Below are 20,392 nucleotides of genomic sequence, written 5' to 3' on the forward strand. Positions count from 1 at the left end.
TTTCGCTTCCTTCTCGAGTGTTCTGTCGAGAACGCGCGTCTCGTCTCGCTTCTGCTCCGCGACCCGCTCTCTTCGCCTTCTTCGCCTGCCGGGAGAGTTCCTTCTCTTCAGAAGGAACCGGGGAGTCTTTTCAGCTGCAGAGTCTCTCCAGAGAGAACCAAGAGAGACCGAATGCAGAAAGTTCCAGCTCTTGAGATTCAGGAGCAACGCTCCATAAAAACACCCAAATGTCTGGCCACAGACCCTCGCGTACACGAAAACGTATGCAGACTCCGAGACTCCACCCTCACGCGTGGAAGAGTGTACCTGCGCATGTGTGGGCAGAAACTTTTCGCGGTCGATGTATCTCTTTTTGCTAGCAGATCGATATGAGAGTGGAGAGAAGAGGAGAATGCAGGTGAAGCAGGTGACGGAAAGGCAAGGTAAACGCGACAGTGAACGTGTAATCGAGATGCGAGATCTGTTGAAGCAGGTCCGAGGAAAAGAGAGGTTCTAAGCAAAGAGAGGAGAAGTGAGAGACAACAGCCTTGTCCTGGAGAGAAAAAGTTGAAGGACTCCTGCGCTGGATGAGATTCTGGGCGTTGTCTTTCAGCACAGTCCGGAGGAGTGGCGGTGTCCAGCAGTCACAGCTGCAGACAGCTGAGAGCGGTGGACTTCGCTATCTCTCGGCATTGAGGTTGTCCCACAGTGGAGAAAGGAAAGGTGCCAGAAGTTTCGGAGAGTCTCAAGCCAGAGAAATCCGCAAAAACAGAGAGGCACAGAAACCGAGAGAGTCCGAAAGAAAACTGGAGAAGAGGAAAACTCTTTCCAACGCAGCTCTGGACGAGGCGCTGGCCGCAAGGCCAAGAGGCGCCTTGCAGATTATGTGTCGGATTTCTGGAAATCGCTCGAGTTCGCGGGAATTAACGGCACTGTCCACGCTGTTGTGAGGCAGATTGAGGGACTTGGAGCTTTTCCTTGAGTTCACGAGAAGAGAACCGAGAAGAAGAGGAAAGAAAAAAAGCCAGAAGAGCCAAGCTCCACACAGCTACTCGCCTCCCGCTTGCAGCTGAGTGGACGAGGCACCGCACGCCTCGAGACTGGAAAGAATCTCACAGCATTGATCCGCGAGCAGAGACACGCGTTTCTCTAGGATTGGACGCAGAGAGAGAAACTCACGAAAAGCAACAAAAGACAAATGGCGTTTCTCGCGTTTCTCGCGGTCCGAGACGGACTCAAAGCGAAGAAAGCCGCAAGGCACTACTCACCGTTGCGCGGGGGTGCTCCGGCAGAGGAAAAGCTGCTGCATGCAGAGAGCACGAGAAAAGAGAAAGGCGTTCGAACAGTGTGAAGATCGAGGAGACGGTCTCCATTTTCCTTTTATCTCAAAAGCAGTCTCTGCTCCCTTGATGCTGTCTTTGTGTGTATTCTGGTGTTTATGTTTGTGTGCGTGTGTCTTCTCCGCCGCTGTCTGCGGCCCAGTTTTCCACCACGTCCGGCGTCCTCTTTTTCTCGCCTTTCTTGACTTCAGCGGCTCTGTGTTTCTTCCCTAACTCCTCTTGGGAGACTCTCCTTCTCTACCCTCTCCTCCACGCCACATTCCTCTCGCGGTTTCTCGTCTTTTTCTGTCGCCTCTTCCTCTTCCGCGGAAAAACCAAACCCGACACTCTTGAACCTGTCCGCTGTCTGCGCGTTCGCTGTCTCGCACACTCCTCGTCTCGGTTTTCCTGATATAGAGTCATTTGCGTACATGTCTGTATGTCTAGGCATATAAATGTACATATAAACGTTTTTACGTGGATATTTTTCCTGTCCTATCGCCTCCCAAGACATCTCTGTGTGTGTGGCACTTTCGGCCTAAATTTTGCTTCGTCATCCCCTGGACTGCACCGGGACTTCTTCTCCACACCAAAATGTCTCTCCCTTAGACCCCCGAGAGCGACTGTCTTCACAGTGCTTTGCCGCAACAATGAGGCTGCCCCATAGAGCGGCCGCGGGACCCGGAGGGACTACGCTTGCCTCGTGGGGAGAACGCATGCAGTGTGTTGAAGGAAGCGCGGATGTGGAAGACAGCGGGAACAGAGCACTTCGCCTCGCTGTCTCTGCGGCTCAGACCGCGGCGCAAGCTGTCGCGTCTCCACCCTGTTCTTTTCGGCTACTGAACAACGTGGACTTCCTCATCGACGTTGTCTTCCTCGATTCGAGAGCTGTGGCTGACCGCGTGGAGGAGAAAACGAACACGGAGCGAGTCCCGAGGAGACGCAGAAGAAGCAGAGGCGGCGAGAGAAGCTCTGTGGAGACCGCGGCAAAGGGAGAAAAACCTCGAGAAAGAACCCGGAGGAGGAAAGTGTCTCCTTCGGGACCCAGAGCGTTAAGAGGGAAGGAAGCGGAGTCCGACAGCGAAGGCCCGGAAGCGTCTGTGCTGCCGTCGAGCGACGAGGAGCTGCAAAGATACGCCGATAGAACGGCAGGTTCGGCGACTTTTCCGGTTCCGCCTTCGGGGACAGCAGCGGAGAGCACGCGGCCAGACGCGGCGAGGATGCCATCGTGCGCCGAGGTCGAACAGTGTAAAGAAAATGAGAGAAACTACAAGGAGGCGCGAACCTGCCTTTCTCTCTTTGCTCGCCACCCCGCCGCCTGGAGTTTGTGTCTGCGAGCTCTTGAGAGAGCTGCTGCTCTCTTGTCTCCAAACTGTCTGTTGGCAAACAACGAACTGCCCTCCCAGCCGCGCGGTCTCTCTTCTCTCCGAGACTTCTCTCTCTTTTCAGATTCCGCGCCCGGGAGTCTCTCCGCCTGCTGGAGACCTGACTGCCTCACAGAATCACCCTCTATCTTAAAGTCAAATACTCGCTCAAATTCCACCTATTCCTCAAATTCCTCAGCACCCCTCACCACGGAGACGGAGGCTGCTCCAGTCTCGTCTCCGTCTCTCCATTCTTCCGGCGCGCGGTGTCGTCGTTCTGTTGAGCACGGTGGTGACGACAAGTCGCAGTTCGGCTCTCTCGAGATCCGAGACGCAGCGCATCTGGGGATGCTTGGAGAGGGCGCGGCGGGTGTCTCTCTCGGCTCTGCACAGTTCGCCCGGGTCTCTGTGCGCGAGGAAGAAGCGAAGCGACGCCTCTTTGCTCGCTCACTCTTCGCGGCCCGTGTTCTGCGCCTCCTGGCAAATGTAGGCCTGCCCTTTCTGCAGCTGCCGCTACCCCCACCGCGCCTGCGGAGTCAAGAGCTCTGGAGGCGGCGCATGCAGTTGAGTCTCTTCCCTGAGGCCGAAGGCGCAACGAGCGGCGGCGGCTCCGGCGACCAAGAGGTGGAAGAGGACGGAACGTTTGAGATTTTGCCCGCGCTCTGCTTCGGCGGGGAGAAGCCCCTGCATGTGAACCAGGGGGGCATGCAGACGCCGACCGTCGGCCGGCAGGAGGGTGGCTTTTTCTTCCGAGTTTCTCCCTTCGTTCCTCATTCTCTCGCTCCCCCCCCTCTCGCCGCGCCCCAGCTCCTGCACCGCGAACTCGCAGCTCTCCTGCAGCTGAGTTGTCTTTACACCTCGCTGTTTCTCGCGGCTTCCCGGGAGTCGTGCGCCTTGCCTGCGTCCGGCTCAGCGTCGACGTCTTCAGATGCCGGCGAGCGAGTGGAGGCGCCTGGGCTCCCAGAGGCGAACTCTGGAGACGGCGCCTCGGAGACAGAGGGACGCGCCCAGCGGGACCGCTTCAGAGAGGTTGCTGAAACTCTCTACGAGGCGGCGGCATCCCTTCTCGCCCATATTGTGGCTCAGCAGCAGCTGAACAGCGGGACCTCACTCCCGCTGCTCCAACAGAAAACTGGCATCCAGAGAGCTGTGTCTGTGGCGCGTCTCTTCTGCTTTGCAGGTGCGGACGCGGACCTCCTTTCTTCGTCCTTGTCTGCGCCGAAGCGCGAACCCTCGGAGGCGGGGACAGGCGCGGAGGGCCAGCGGAGCGGGGACGGTCTGCTGGCCCGAGCGGTGTCCGCTCGTGTCTCTGTGGGTCTCGTCCAGGCTCTCGCCCAGCTCGCGGTCTCTCGGGACAGCCACCTGGCGAGCGCGGAGCACCGCGCGCTCTTCAGAGACGCGTTTCTGCAGGAGTCTCCTCTGGTCCTGCTCTTGCTTCAAGAGGCCTTGTCTGTGGCGGTCTCACTCTTGGAGACGACCTTTCCTCAGAGCGAGAGCGAGGCGTGTCTGGACGCGGCCGAAGCGCGTCCAACGCCGCAAAAACGGAGACAGTTGGAGACCTCACACCGGGGGCCTTCGCCCCTGTTTCCGCGGGTCACCGCGTTCTCGCACGACCTCCTGAGTGTCTCTTTGGAGACGACGAGACAGATTCTTCGGTTCTGGAAATCCTGTCTGGGGAACGAAACGGAACAAGCGTTTGTTCCCCGTGTCCAGGGGGGCAGCGTGGGCGACAGCTTCACGCATCCAGACGCCAGCAAGAGGGAGACAGGACCTTCGTGTGCGGGGGCGGGCGCGCAGCGGAACGCCGACCGGTGGTCAGAGACAAGGAGCTGCAGAAGCAGGGGGAAGGCTGCCGGGGCTGAGATCCAGGGAGAGACGGTGGACCGTTTTTCCTCGGGAGCAACGCAGGAGGGAAAGGATGAGGCGGATCTGTCGGCTAACTTGGGGTCGGGAGACGCAGCTTCCGGATGCCTGGCCAGGAAACAGAAAAGCGAGCGAAGCAACGGCTGTCTTTCTCTGGAGAAATCGGAAGCCTGCTTAAAGGGCATTGCCGCCGCTCTTGTCCTCGGAGACGGAGAGATCGTGCGCCGTCTCGTCAGGTCGCTTCTCGTGCTTCTCCAGGTGAGAGAAGAGTCTGCGATGCCGACGGAACTCGGGAAGAGAACTACGAGAGAGGTAGACCAACGCGGAGGGGGGTCGCGCGAAAAGAAGACGAGCACAACGAACAGCACCGGGGTAATTCTAGTATGTAGAACATGCAATGGAACAAGAAGAGCGGTTGTTGGACGTCAGCACTAGAATATACTGCTGGCAGCTCTGAAGGGTGGAAAGAGATAAAGAAGACCTGGGGAAGACAGAGACGACAGGAAGCGACATCGAAAAGACTCTGGGGCAACAGAAGACGTGACCATCCCTTTCCTCTCTCTTCGTTTTCTCTGTGTCTTGCAGGCCATCCCTGGCGTAGCGACAAGGGAGGTACCGCCGGGCTCCTCTGTGTCCAACGGGAAGAGATCTTTTGCTGTCTCCGCTTCCTCTATAGGCTTCTTTGGTGGGTCGGCGAAAGCGGACCTTTGTGTGCATGCACTCGCCAGTGATGTCGTCGCCCTTTTCTTCTCTCTTTCGTCTTCCTTCTTTTTCCTCCCACCTCCCCACCTACCCCGGCCTCCGCTCCGAGACGCCGTTGTCTCCACGTATGGCAGCTCTCAATCGCCTTCCTTGTCTCCTACCTGCCTCTATGCGTCGTCTCCTCCTTCTTCTCTTCCCTCTTCTTCGACTCCTTTTCCTCGTTCCTGTCCTCTTCTGTCGATTGAAGGGGCTTCCGAGGCGACGGCCGGTGAAGTCGCCGCTCATGTGGAAGCTGCAGCGAAAGACGCGCCTCGCGTTCTGCCTCGACTTCTCCGTTGGATTCAACTGGCTGCGGGGAGAGACAGTTTGTGTCGGACGGTGGCGTGTCTCCTTCCGCTGCTTCGGGCGTCGTCTCCGCGTCTCTCCGCGTTTCAGCTGCATGCAGTCCGGCTCCTCCTTGCCTGGATTCTCCCTCTCTCTCGGCAGCTGTGCCCTTCGCTCCTGGCTGCCCACCTTCTCTACGGGGAGACCTCTCCAGGCGACGGGGAGGCGAAGAGAGAGGATGGCGGCCGCGCGTCAGATCTCGGAAGAAGAGGCAAGGAAAAAGCCAAGGCCGAGAAGCGCGCGAGCCGCGACGCCGCACCCTCGGGCTCCGGCCTCGGAGACGCCGAGATCTTCGCCCTCTCCGCGAGGCTGCACCTGCCTGTCGTGGGAACTCTTCACGCCGGCTCGGAGACAGCGCCGCTGGCGCGGAGACAGTCCGCGGAGGCGAGCGGCCTGCGACAGGCCCAGGAGCCAGCTAGGAAGAGTGGCGGAGGCAGCCGCGAGGGCCGAGCCGGTGGGGCGCCGTCGCGACGAAGGGGTCGAAGCGGCGACGAAAGAGAGAAGGAGAAGACTGAGGCGGGTCTGTGTCAAGCCCATTGCGCAGAGGAGAACGCAGAACTGGGGAAGTCTCAGTCTTTTCTCGAGAGTCTCTCACCCCCCGTGCTGATTCTCTTGAGGTTCCTCGCTCTCCTGCAGCACTGGAGAGACCTGGAAGAAAGCGACGCCCTCGCCGCTGTCGAGTGCCTGTCTCGCTTCATGTCTCCCTTCCTCGGTCTCGTTTTCGGTCCCTCTGTCGGTGCTTGTGAAAAACGAGTGTCGCCTCAAAACTCGGCGCCCGTTTGTCTCCCGCGCGACCAGCGAGTGGCGGCTGTCTCACCCAAGAGCGAAAACGCGACGAGCGAAGGCGGAGAGAACGCAGAGGACGAACCGGAATGCACAAACGCGAGAAGAGTCTTGGAGGCGCTCCGGAAGGTGCTCCACACCGGCGGGCTCCTCCCAGAGCTCGTGGGCGCCGCCTTGTGCGCCGCGCAGCTGCCATGTCGCAGAAAAGAGGAAAATGCATGCGTGCTTTCCTCTGGAGGAGAGCGACTGGCAGGAGCCATAGTGGAAGGCGTCAACCCAGAAGAGAGACTCGCAGACGCCCTCAACCGCGCAGAGCCCAGTCGAAGCTCCTGGGCCTCTCGCCTTCAGCAGCGTGCTCTGTGTGGGCGGTTCCTCTGTCACCTCGTTGTCCTTTGTGGGGAGTCTCCTTTCCTGTCCTTGACGAATGCTCTTCTTCGTGCTTCGCGAGGCTTTTCCGCGGCGTCGTCCGGCGCTCGTCAGGACGCCTCGGGCGCAAACGGAGACACGCTTTCTTTTCTCCCTGCGGTGGAGAGTTCCGGATGCCCTCGAGAAGGAGACAGCGAAGAGCGCGAAGAGACTGCGGCGTCTCTGGAAGTCGCCCTGTGGGCCTGCCGCCAAGCTCGCGAGGCCGCCAGGCTCTGCGGCCTTCACTGGCAATCCGAGCCGTTGCATACAGTTGCTCTCGACCTTCTAGGGCGCTATCGGCAGAAGAGGTGCAGTGACAAACAAAAGGACAAGGAAGAAAGAGCGGACAGTGAGGAGGAAGAGACGAAGGGAGCAGGCCGCATGTCTGAAGAGAACGGCAAACGCGTTTCACGATCTGAGAGCTGCGCCAGACAGCCTGGACCGGGACGAAGAGGCCCCAGTGGCGCCAAAGCGTCGGTGTCCCAGACGCCTGTAGACCAAAGCGCGAAGGCGGGGACAGGCCCAGAAGACTCGAAAGGCGAGGAAGAGACATCGAGTCGCTTCAGTGATGAGGACCTTTCTTGGGCTCTTCTGCCTGTCGTAGGAGCGGCGGCGTGTCTCGCGGAAGACGGTGACGCGGCATCTTGTGAGGATCCCAGAAGAGCCAAGCGAGATGACTGTGAAGCGTCGAACGCGGGCGCCTGTCGCTCTGGGGGGGCAAGTCGGGTCGACGTCGTGCAGCTCACCATTGCATGCATTTGCCTGACGGAAGACGTGGCGCGAGCTGCGAAGGAGTGCCGAGCGGCTCTCAAGCGTTGCGGTGGTCTCTCCCTCAACCAGAGACAGAGCCCCACAGATTCGGGGCCTCTGAATGGGCGAGGGTCGACTGCGGTCGCTGCATTGTCTTCTTCGGCCTGTGCTGGAGCAGAAGAAAAGGTGGACGACCGAAGGGGAAAGCGTGGAAGCAGAGAAACAGAAGGCCGATGGCTGGCTTCTCTGAGTCGGTGCCAGTTTCTCTGGAGAGAGCTGCGACGCGTGCTACTGGACAGTCTCGTCTTGCTGAATGAGGATCTCGTGGCCGCGATCACGAAGCGAGTCTCCTTCCCTCGCGAGACCCGACAGACAGCGTCTTCTCTCCGTCCCTGTCTCGGGGATCGAGAGAAGAGGGCAGGAGCGGAAGACGGATGTGGAAGCGGAGAAGAAAGCGCAGAGAGTCGTGGGGACAGGGGAGGTCTTCTCCTTCTCGAGGGTCGTCTGCGTGCGCTTCTTCTCCTTCTCTCAGGGGATTTGTCGAGCGTTTGCACGATTGCGGTTGGAGGCGAGACAACTACCGAGGGTGCGTCCTTCCGCACTCGCCGCAGTTCTCTCCGCCCGCACATGCAGCTCAAGAAAAACCAAGAGTCCAGTCAGGACGAGCAGCTGGCCGCGACGGCTGCAGCGTGCCTGTGTTTCGTGGGTCTACAGCTGACAGACGCGGAAAAATCTCTGTCGCCAACAGACGCCAAAAGAGACGCCAAGATGGCGGACCCTTCCCTGGCCCCACACCAGCTCCAGCTGCCCTCTGCTTCAAATGGCCCAGGTGTCTGTGTCTCTGCAGACGCGGTGTCTCCACGCGCCCATGGCGGCCCAGACGCTGCGGCGCCCTGGCTCTGGACGGGCAGAGGTGGACACGGCGTTGAAGGGGAAGAGTCTGGGAGTCGAGACGAAGCGCACGACTTTGCTAGCTGGTTGCAAGGAGAGAAAAGCGTTTCGGAGCGAACGGAAGAGCGCGAGGTAGCTACGCAAGTGTCCCTCCATTTCATGGCCCTCCGAGGCTGGCTGCTCGCCTCCCAGGTGACGCAGACTAGCCCCGAGAAGAGACGCTCGCTGTCGACAGGGCAAGCTCCAGACCGCCGTGCGTTGAATGGCGAACAAACGGATGGCATCTATTGGCTGTGGACGTCCCAGATACGCCTGGTTCGTCGAGTTCTCTTCTACGGAGAGACCTTCCCTGAGGCACTCCTTTCTGTGGAGTCGCCTTCTGGAGCGTATTCCTCGGCCTCCACGCATGCATCCCTTTCGTGCTCTCTCACTGCCCTCCACAGTTCGCTTCCAACAGCTTCGGTGTCGTTGTCCGGTGATGCCGGAACTTCTCCGACTGTGCGCTCGAAGGAGTCTTTAGAGGGGAGGACGACCTTTTTGGGAAACCCCAAACTCGAGACGAAAGGCCACCGTTGTGGGGGAGACACGTGTGGTTTTCAAAGTCCCCCGCTGACCCTCCTTCCAGGTGTGTGGCGGGCCCTGGCGCTCTTGTTTTCCTCGTTTTCTCGGCAGCTGGTCTGTGGAGCTCCGTCTGGTCGGCGGGCGTCGCCGGCCTCCTCGAGCCTGCGAGTGAGAAAGCGTCTTCCAGAGAGAGCAAGGAAGGTCCAGGTGCGCATCCTCAGAGACCTCTCCGACTTCATGCTTCAGTGCGCCTTCGTGTCTGCATGCGTCGCTCCACAAAGCAGCGACACTGCCCTCGCGGGCTCGGCCGCTTCCGCGGCTTCTTTTCCGTCCGAGACAGGACAGGGGGAGAGGCGGGCAGAGGAGGGAGGGACTGAGTTTTCTAGCTTGGGAGAGAGAGGGATGCAAGAGCAGCAGTGCAGGAGTGACCAAGCGAGACAACTGGATCTGCGACGGTCACCGAAAGTCCTGACTGCAGGGTTGGTGCCTCTCCTTCGCAACGTGGGAGGAAGCAGCCCAGCGTGTGCATGCGGCGCAGAAACAAGGACTGTTCTTCTCGAAACGCTTTTCACGGTTCTTCGCTCACTTGTCGACCTTGTCGCCACAACTCGCCTCCATCCGCAAGGCTGTTCCTGCTGCTCTTGCCAGGGCCTCGTCCCTCCAAGTCGCAGCCACGACCTCACCCCGACTGGGTCTGAAGACAGCGGCGGGCGAAGAGCCAGCATGCAGGTCGGCGCTCCGGTGACTGCGCGAGGAGATGAAGGCGACACGGCAAGACCAAGGATCGTGGCGACGCAGGGTGACCAGAAAGACTTGTCGGGAGCGAAAGCATTTGATGCGGCTGAGAAAAGGAGAGACGCCAGCGCGAAGGATGTGCTCGGCGCGCATGCAGAGGGAAACATGGAGTCGCCACATAACAAAGAAGAACAGGAAAGAACAGCGGGGAAACCTCGAGAAAGAGAAAAGAAAGATCTCGAGTGCCGTCTGTGTGGGGGATGTTGTCACGAGTGTGCAAGGCCGCTCGTGGCAGCTCTAACTAAGGTGAGTGCCTGTTGGGCTTCGATTCTTCGAGCTCTTCTTGCGTGCTTCGATTCTCCGCTCCTTCTTCTTCCACTCCTGAATGAAAAAAAGGGGTTCGCTCTTCTCCAGAGGCTTCTGTACTTCCTCCTGCTTCAGGGCGGCCTCCGGGCCCTCCAGATGGCCGTCCATGAAAGTCGCCAGAAAGAAAACTTCCTCTCTGTCTCGTTTGCTTCCCAAGATCCCCTGCAGTCCACGTTTGGTGCGTTCGACGATTCCTGTCGGCGAGGCTGTCCAGATCTCGTTGGAGGCCTCAAGTCTGCGAGACTCACCGCAGCGAGAGAAGAGCGAGCAGACCTCGAGGCAGCTTTCGAACTGACCTTGAAGTGGCTCCTCCGTCTCGTGCAGATAAGCCGAAAAACTGTTCCTTCTTGCTTCTCTAAGATGCTCGACCGCTTGCCCGACGCTGACGCCGGCTGCACAGGGGCCTGTCGGAGACAGGGGAAGCTCGCGACCGCTGCGGAGGCAATGGTGCCCAAGAGCCGCAGCGTTGGCGGGTCCCCAAGTCGCGCGTCCGACGGCGCAGTCAGGCGGAAGCGGGCTCGCTTTAGTGGAGACCAGACGGGGCCTGGTGGCAGGGGCGACCCACACGAACCTGACCTGAAGGCGAGAGTCACTAACAGCGAGTCGGGGACGCAAAAGGGGGTGAAAGGCAGCGGAGGCCGGTGTAGCTGCTGTGGAGACTTGCTGTCGGATGGGGCTGATGCTGTCTCTGGCGGGGATGGAGACAGCGAAGACGAGTCGGAAGAGGTACTGGAGGATTCTGGATATGCGGAGTGCAGGGTAGACCGCGCCACGTTAGCATGGACGATAGAAGAGAGCTGCGCGCGAGCAGCGACAGCCTTGCTTCGGCACCGCCTAAAGACTCCGTTGTCAAGAGTTCTTCGGGAAGAGCTCCTCGTTCGTCTTGGCTTCTCCGCCTCAACGCAAGACGCCCTGGTTCGCCATCCGCTCCGCGGCTTGTATTCGGTTCCCCCGATGTTCGCCTTCGCGTTTCCCGGCCTCTCGCCCCCCGCCCCTGGACGGACACTGCCGCTCGTGGGGAGGACGCCAGAGGCGATCGCCGTCGCTAGTTGGGCTCCACCGCCGTTACAGCCGCTGGGGACCCAGGGCACGGGAGCGACCGGCGCGAGCGGGTGCGTTGGCAACAGCGGTCAGCCCCAGGCCGTGTTGGTAGGGCTCCAACAGCACCAGGCGCTGCAGTCGATGGAAGAGCAGATGGTTCGGACTCTCGAAGTTCAACAGATGATGGAGGGCGTCGCAGAAGAAAACGAAGGAACTGATGGCGGCCCTCTCTCGCTGGTCGAAATTCTTCTCCACACCATTTGCTCGCTGATCTTCGCGACCCGCGGAGAGATGACCCCCGTCGAGAAAGGTCAGTGGAGCAGTCTCTTCTGTCCTGCGTCCCGCGGCTCTCGGTTCTCTCCTGGATTTTCTCCTCGTTGCTGGGAACGCGAGGCAGCCTCCAGCTGTTTGTGGACCTCTGAATTCGAGGCACAGGACACAAGCCCGCTGGGAGCGGAAGCCGACGAGCGTCACCAACTTCTCCTCGTTACTATGCTCAAGGCGCTGCTCTTGCCTCTTGCTGCCCGTGTTTTCAGCGGCAAAGTTGGGTCCTTTGGAGGGTCGCTGTCCCCACTTGTCAACGATTTCGTTTCCCCCTTTCACAGCTCCCTCTGTGACCTGCCCGATGGCGAGTGCGATCAGGAGACAGAAGAGACGCTTGCCAACGCCCCCGTGCGCTGTGGTCTCACGGTTCCGCCGCGCATCCCGCTGCGGCGATGGCCCTTCATCTTCACCTTCCACATCCTTGCCAGCTCGTGTCTGCCTCTCTGGGGTGCATGCTTTGTCCGACGCAGCGCCTTTGCCTCTTGCTGTCCGTGTTGTCCCGCTCTTGAGAGCAAGGGGTCTCCGATCGAAGGCGAGGGATTGGCCTCCCCTGCCGCCTGTCTTGCCGCGGATTTCCACCCCGGTCAAGGAGCGGATATCGGAACCGCCCCCCGTCCTCTCGCGGAGGCAAAAGCCACACCAGTACACCATGATTTAGCCCGTAGCTGGTGCGCGTGCTGTTACTGCTTTCCCCAGCCTCATAGCCCGTGTATTAAAGCATTGACAGCAGGAAACAGCTCCCTTGCGTTCGTGCCCCCAGCCCCAATCGCCGCAGCTGCTTCCGCGGTGGCCAGCGTCGCTGCTCATCTTCCAGTGGGCCCAGCCTGTCGCTCATCTTCTGCGAGAGCCGGTGAGGCTCCAGGCGAGCCTGAAGTTGAGGCACAGATGCCGCCCTCAACAGTCGGTGTGGCGTCCTGTGGAAGTGAGGGAAACGTTTTTCTGGGTCGCGAAAAGAGTCGGCGAAGCGCGTCTTTCTCCGACATCGGGGATGTGTCTGGCACCCAGCTGCAGCCGGAGTCGCCTTGCGCCCCAGCGTCTCTAGCTGTCTTTGTTTCGGCACTGGTGGCTGCCGCCTTCAAGCCCCACCTCTTCACTCTTCTCGACACGAATGCGAGTTACACGACGAACATGTGGGAAGGGAGCACGGCACTCTCGTCGACTGTGGGGTTCGGGGGACCGGCGAGCAGTGGAAAAGGCGAGCGCGGAGACGGGGTCGGGGCGGCAGCGCCGCCGGCCACGAGTCGCGGGCCTGCGGCGAACGCAGCCGTTTCTGCGGTCTCTGAGCAAGCGAGCTCGTCTCCGGCACTGCAGCTTCCCTATCTCCTGCATTCGCCGCCGCTCTTCCTCCTGCACCCTTTCCAGGAGATTCTTCTTGAGGGTCTCCCCCCTCGCTTCTCCTCGTTGCTCGTCGGTGTCCAGGCTCCCCAGCCGAGCATCGTCCCGCCCATCGCGCGGGTCGCCGCCGCTGTAGGTCAGGCTCTTCAGTTCACAGCCACGCAGCGCCCGGCAGGGGAGATCGGGCGTCAGGTTCGGGGCCCTGGCGATCTCGAGGGTCGCCCGGGGGCCTTGTTTTCTCTTTTGGAAGAGTTTCACAAGTGTTTTTTCGCCGTCGACTTTCTGCGCGTAGGGGGCCTCCTACAGCAGCAGCAACTTCTTCACCGCCACAGACAGCTCGACAGCCTAGTGGCCACGGGCCGAGGAGCCGTTGGAGGCGCAGGCTGGGGCGCCACTGCGGGTGAAGGAGACACCGGATCTCCGCGAGCGACAGGGCTCCCCGAGACTGGAGGCATCGCCGCGTTAGCGGCCGGCATTGGGGCCGCAGCGGCAGCAGGGGATGTGCTCGCGCTTCTCCGCTTGATGGCGCCGGTGAAGCCTTCGGGAACAGGAACTGCCTCCTCACCCTCTGCAAAGGAGACAGTCACTGGCAAAGGCGCTATCGGGGGGAAACGAGGAATCGGAGCGGCTGCCGGCGCATTCGGCACTGGGGCCACTGGCGATCAGCCGAGGAAAGTGGGGGGCGGAAAAGGGAAGGGGAAACGATGAAAACGAAGGGGTCAGGATGTGCTGTGACCAGTTAGGTGATAGAAGACACCCCAGGCAGGGGAAGGATGCCACGGGAGCGACGTTTGACGGGGTCGACAATCAACTTCGCCGGGAAGTGTATGGATCTCGCGGGTAGGGCGAAACCTGTCACTTTTGCAAACGAAAGTATCCAACAGCGAGACAGTTGAAGAACACTTTTTCGTCAGGCCAACTGTCGTCCTTTTCCGATTGGCAGGGACGGAGCACAAGATCAGCTTCCCTGTTTAGATTATGAACTCAGTTTGAATCGCAAAATCTACCGTTTCGATACGGCTTGCATGACTCGGCATCTGTGACGAAAAAGCAGTTGGATCGGACTTCGGATATAGCCTCTGAGGAGAGGCTAAACCTTCGGCTCAGGCATTGTGGGGGATAAGGGCAGTGGAACAAGTGGGGCAGATCCTTTCCTACTTTCCTGCGATGTTTCATGCGGTGGAAGCAAGAATTTGTAAGGAAATCTTTCGCAGGATACGTGGGATGCTGGTGCCATTCTGAGTGTGAAGAAACGCATGGTTGTTAGAGTAGGGTACGCAAGGCGGAAATGCCCAAGGTGAAATGACGAGTGGCTTTTGGGACTGTGTTGGTGAGGTAGCTGTCAGTAGCGACTATGGCATGGCTACACGGCTCTCTCATTGAAGGATGTGTGTTAGTAGGCGACCGTTCCCCTAGACTGGGGGGACTGGCGAAATTGAAAGCGAATGACACACAACAGGAGTGGCTGCCGCAACAGGCCGCCACGTGGCCCGGTGGGCGGCTCTTCTGAAATTTGTACCTATCGAATACTAGGAGGGAGAAACTTGGCTAAGGTTTTCGCTGGATTCCTTGCTTCTGGAAAGGTCATTCGCGTGTGGCATTGCTATTACTTACAGTTGAATCTATTTTTCAATACTGGAAAATGTAGTCTCGGTAATACAACTTTTCGTGGTGCTGGTGTTGAACTCTTGTTGCTTAAGAAATGTACTACGAAGGCTGCCATAGGATATTATGCCGTCAAGCTTTCCAGTCAGATGTACTGCGCAAGTTAAGCTCACCGTAAGTCTACATTTCGAAGTGATATGGCACTTTTCGGCAACGAGTTCGACATTTGAAAGAGTCGGGCTAAAGAATTGATAAGTGCCGCTTCGCCGGAGCATCACAGAGACACAGGAATCCCAGAATTGGCGTGTGGGATTGTCATCCGCACTTCTCTTTCACCACCGCTAAGCATTTTTTGTCATGCCGGTGGTGCTAGGGAGCCTCAGCATGTTTTAAAGGTAGTAGGAAGCAGTTCACGTTCTGCATTTCCTCTCCACATTGTTCATGTCCCCGTCCCTCAGAGACCTCCCTTCGTTCAAACGTAAAATTGTATAGGGAGATACGCGTCTTGGTAGTGTCTTATGCTGCAACGAAGGTGACCAGATTACCACACGTCGCCAAAGGTGTTGATTCACGTGTGGCGCTTTGCCGTACCCTAGAGAAATCGAAGAAAGACTCTGAAGTCACTGATAAATGCTAACATCAAGAATCCGCATGTCACCACCTAAAGGGACGTTTCTTACAACACCAACTGCACGTGTTTCTCCTCTGATATCCGGTCTTCTCTCCCTTCCTTTGAAAGCAAACTCCACAGCTGTCTATTCGACGGTGCAGAGCAGACCAGCTTTGCCTCCCAACTGCGACGCGAGTGTACTTGATTTCTGTCTTGAACGTCACCGTCACACGGCAAGGATCTTCGCTTAGTCTGAGCCACGGGAAACTTGACGCCTCTCAATTTGTATACCTTCATCCGTACTGTAAGTGTGACTGTTGGCCTGATATTGCAGACTCAATGACCCTACGGAAAAGGCCTTATTTCTGAGCGGGAAGCAGGCTCTTATACAATGAGTGAACTTCCGCTGATAAAAGTGCCTTAGAATCAGACTGTGGGAAGCACTACTGTCATCTGATACGTGAATCGCACAGCTGTTCATGAGCAAGCTTTCTAGCCGAACAGATGTGTCACTGTAACCTGACTTTTACCTTAGCTAAATGCCAGTGTGTCCACACGAATGCGTAGAACGGTGCGGCCGGTATGCGAATCCAAAGATGTACTTCCATCATCCAAACCATCCCTGCCACGAATCCTTTCTATCAGCATGATACCATTTTGCACACACCCTCCCTTTGAATGCGGAACGAAAACAACAGTGTACACGGTGTGCGATAAGCGAAATTGTCAGATGTCCTTGCCTTCAAGGTGTAGAACAGTAAAGTGAGAGCGCCTTTTATATGATGTGAACATGCGCGTCTTTGCATGTTCTTGTCGCGTGGGGACACAGTGTGCATGCGGGGCTGATCACGAAAATTGGGTGTCGACAAACAATCGATTTCGGAAGTGCGATACGACTGAAGCGATTGTTTGTGAAGGCGTCACTACCTGGCCCCATCTTCAGTACTCGTACAGTGATAATCTTAGATCAACGACTGTGGCGTCGATCTATATAAGAGTAAATACAGGCATAATTGTTACTCTTGTACGTGAGCTGTCTTCGAGCAAGCATTCAGAGCCCTTCGATTGTGGTGATATTGTTTTCTATACCAACGTTTTTGTCTGAAAACATCATTTTTCTGTCTTATTCCCCTGCGTGATACCGTTCGCAAAGATTTTGGTATTTCGTCGCACCCGCTTGCTGTCATCCAGTGTGTAAGCTGGCGCTTGTGACAAACGATCAAGACCTGACTTTTTCCGGTAGTATACCACTAAATTGTAGTTTATCAGCAAGTCTGCGGTCTTGTGATTCGATGTCCTGAGTCAACCGGTGTTAGATTAAGTGTCAGCTGCAAGGGGGTAGTGATTCGAGGCAGGGGATTGGCTACCAAGGTGTCGGTACGTAATAATGTCACACACTGAGACGTAGGCTGACTTTGAAAAAATTGTTACGACAATTGCATGGTAAAGAACAGGGCGCGAAGCTTTCTTCATAAGTGAAGGTCATTTCGAAAAGTGCAAGCAAGATGACAGAGAGCTTTGGGGGGATTGCCTTCTCGAACTTCGGCTCCATGAAAAGGTACAACGTTGTGCAGCTTGTCGGTCAGCAGCGTCGTTTTAAATAAACATGAAATGAACTTTCATAGTCCGAGGGTTCCGATCTTCTGTGAAAGTACATGCTTCACTCTTCTGCCTTGTGTAGAAATGGAAAGCACCTCAGACGTATTTGTGAACTTGAAGCCTTCGGTCGTAACAGTCCCATTCTAACTAATGTTCACCATGCACATCTATGCCACTTGCGGCGTGTTACTCTGCACAAGAGGAGGTCCCTCAAGTCTCATGGAAAGTTGGTTTTCGGGAACGATACTCTCTGAATCAGCGTAAAAAGTTCCAGGTGTCTCCAATCCAATAGGAACCTGTCTCTTTGTATTAAGAATCGGCACAAGTCAGAACCATGTATGACCCACAGCAGCTGAGGAGGGGCAAGTTCTGGCTACTGTAGGAAGGGACACCTTGAAGGCAGAAGCACAAGATCAGCGACAAAGTAGAACACATGTCAGCGAAGAGTTACCGTGATTTACTGTCGCAGCAACCTTCTCTCTCTGCTCCGTATTAGGTTTCTTGGGATGAGCCTCTTCTGCGTAATTGCCAGACCTGTGTGGAAGAGGTGGGTTGGTCCTGTCTTGAAGGCCATTATTGGCGGCCAGATTGTCAGCCACATCCTTTCCCACAGGATCCGGAACTCACCCACTAGGATTATTCTCGTCCAGGAAACAGAAAAGTGAGTATCGGGGAGACGGACTGAGAACACGCAGTTGCTACGCATTCTGCGTCGCCGGAGAAACTATAGTTCTTATGCAAAAGCCCAATCTGACTGTGAATTCCAAAGGCGTCTACTCGTTGCAAACCTCAATCTCTCGTCCCCAGTCTGCACACTCAAGAATGGAGCAGTCAAAATTTACATCCGGGTCACATCTTTGAGGCCAGAGAGTGTCGTACGTCGTTTACAGCGCAAGAGAGCACTACGCTTTCGCACGACCTGCGTCCACTTTAGTACAGCCCATGAAATACAGCTGTGAGTGGCCTGCGTATTCTTACAGTGAAGCGGATTTACCCGCCCATGGAAACAACAACAAACCGGATCATGAGGTCGAGTTGACCCCAACAGGTAGATAACGAAAAACGACCGCAGGGGACCCGTGTGCAGAGGCCATTCCTTGTCGAATATGCGACGCTCCAGGCTCAAATAAGAGCATGCTTATCAGTGAATGGACACTCACAGAATGGTGGGGAGACAGTTATTTAATATACGCTTCGGGCCTGTCTCATGCAGGTATTTTAGAGGCTAGCCTCCTCGGAGAACAGTTGTTTCGTCTGGTGGGAGATGAACGGCTGCGGTTCTACTGCTCTCCCTACAAGAGAACGAAACAAACGTTGGCTGGTCTGCTTGCGGGGCTTCAAGCAGGAGCGGCGCGTGAAGCACAGAAAGTTATTAACGAAGGGAGCTTCTTGAGTCAGCCCCGTGAGTTGCGGTCTCTGGAATTAGCCCATTGAGATGCATGGGTCCTCCAACATACGGCTGCCGTGACACTTACTACTCTGTCGGCGAATCTATCCGCACCGGCACCATGTAGGAGAACGGGAATAAGGCATTCTCGCAAATGCAGCGAAGTGATGCGTTCTCGAAAAATAAGAATAATGAAAGCGAACGGATCATGTAAGGCGGGCGCTCGTATCCGGTGTGCTGGCATGCCGATCACCTTGTGTGATGAACTCCGTTTGATACCGTCCGTGCACACAGCTCCTTTGGATCCTACGTTAATTCAGCGGCAATCTTTCGCGCCTCATGGAGGAGGTTGTTTGCAACAGCTGGAGGAAATGAGGCGCCTCAGATTACACCTGTGAAAACATCTATGGCAGACAGCCATGGTATACGGCGCTTGAGCAACCGAAAATCTGTGGGAACACCGCAGCCCTGGAAATTAACCTGTGAAATAAACGAAGATGTTCGACTAAGAGATCAGGAGATGGGCTTTGGTGAGCAGCTCTTCTCTTAGAAAAGGAGTGGTTTCTGACAACTGTGCGTATTCACCTAGGTGTTTATGAGTTTATCGTTTTATGTACACTTTCGCCATGTATCCCCTGAACGAACGCGAAGTTGAAGATCACTCCACCGTCATCGTCGAAACAGTGACACAAGTGACCGCACGAATTGATCTCGTTGGTTCCACTGGAGGAAGTTGCCGTGTGTTCGACAGACGCAAGAAGCAAGCAAACGCGTCTGAGTTGCTACTAAGCGTTATTCCTGCATGCGTGAACGGAGAGGAACTTGACCACGAACCAGGGGTCGCTTCCTGGCAAGCTATGGAACGGGTGTTGTCCGTCGTGGCGTGACTCTGAGGTGGTATATTTCTCAAGCCAATTGTGGTTTGTTCTCCTCTCTGGGTGGACTGAAGGAATTTCAGTGTATCCATTCACCCATACCTCCTCACTTCTGTTGTCACACAAAGATGAGGCTTTATTCGTAGCTCGTTGTTGTCTGACACCCAGGGCGTTCGAGAACGGAGTTAGTGAGGGAGTTTCTGGAGAGGAACTTCGAGGCCAACATGTATTACAGGTAACCAGGTAACACCATGAACCCAATTTGCAGTAAACCGAGAACGGGCGTGGCTTCTGTCGGCTCTGCTATCCCTCCGGATGCCGGAGAGGAAATACGATCTCTGTACACAGGGGGCTTTACAGAACTATGTTTTGCTGCAGGTCACCTCTGCTGTCCCTCATCAGATGAACCTCGTTTTCTTTGTTGAAGAAACCTTCAGGTTTTCAGGGGGCGAGTCCGGTGCCGACGTTTTCGACAGAGTAGCAGCATTTGAAGGGCATCTACAACGAGACTTCGAGACGAAGGATTTCGTGGACAATTGCGTGATAGTAACGCACAGAACCGTTATCAGGTAGAAGCAATGTGTCTCCTTGCTGTAGAGAAAGAAACGACTTCGCAGACACTGTGCCACGGGTTTCTGAACGTCGATTTTTTTCGACTGTGGGCAGCCTCTCTGCCACTCTACCACCTGTTCTTTGAGTGAGTCTTAATTTCATTTGCTGGACGCTCAGACCTCTGTTGGGCAGACCTCCGCGCCTGGCGTCTGTTTTGTTTCTCTATTCGCTGCTCTCACCAAATTTTAAATTGTTGTCTGATGGTTGACACAGAGTCCTCATCTCGCTTCTCGCGCCTGGGCTTGCCACCATGGACGAAACGCTTCCTGGTAATGGGGGTTCCCGTTGTTTTTCGGTTCTGACTAAAGATAGCAGTTCCGGGAAATACAGGTGAGCACCAAGTCCACCATGGGACCTTACGTTCCTCCAGGGTGTTTCGTACTACCTTCTACCTCCATACGGGTGGTCACCACAAGCGGATGTCATCTGTCACCATGGTAAAGGTTGGAACTTGCACTGGCCGGAGATGTGGCAGGTCTGTCGTAGTCGAGTTTCTGGCGCTAGAAACGGAAGCTCATCCAAAACTTTGAAAAAACTTGAGCTAGTCTGGGTGATTGTGGTGCACACTTCCACAGCGTACCCTTGAACACCTCTGTATGTGGCATTCATCAAACACTATGGAAACTCATTTTGGAGGTGTCGCACACATGCGATGGACTTGTACGCAATCTTTCCCGACGTTTCCGTAGTGCACGTGAGTTAACACACTGTAGTTCTACGTCCGATCGACTGTTGTATAAGAGCCGCTACTGCTGTTTGCAAAAGTAGTACCCGTGTCTTTCACGGCGCCTGGTGTCGCCTGTTCAGGCTAACGGGCGACGAACCTCTTCCTGTGTCTGCTTGCACCACATTCCCTTCTGAGTTGAGGCATAGCTCTACCGAAAGACAAGGGACAGATACCC

At 56.5% G+C, this 20,392-nt stretch overlaps 1 protein-coding gene across 1 annotated transcript; it reads left to right on the forward strand.

Moving 5' to 3' along the window:
* Positions 1-1,948: 1,948 nt before the first annotated feature.
* Positions 1,949-13,510, forward strand: TGME49_226620 (hypothetical protein; the record flags this gene model as incomplete). Its single annotated transcript, XM_018780143.1, has 2 exons — positions 1,949-4,783; positions 5,111-13,510. The coding sequence occupies 2 exons, from the start codon at positions 1,949-1,951 to the stop codon at positions 13,508-13,510; spliced, it is 11,235 nt and encodes a 3,744-aa protein (XP_018636038.1).
* Between the last annotated feature and the right edge of the window lie 6,882 nt (positions 13,511-20,392).

Source organism: Toxoplasma gondii, chromosome X (genome assembly GCF_000006565.2).
Source record: "Toxoplasma gondii ME49 chromosome X, whole genome shotgun sequence".
Lineage (NCBI taxonomy): Eukaryota > Apicomplexa > Conoidasida > Eucoccidiorida > Sarcocystidae > Toxoplasma > Toxoplasma gondii.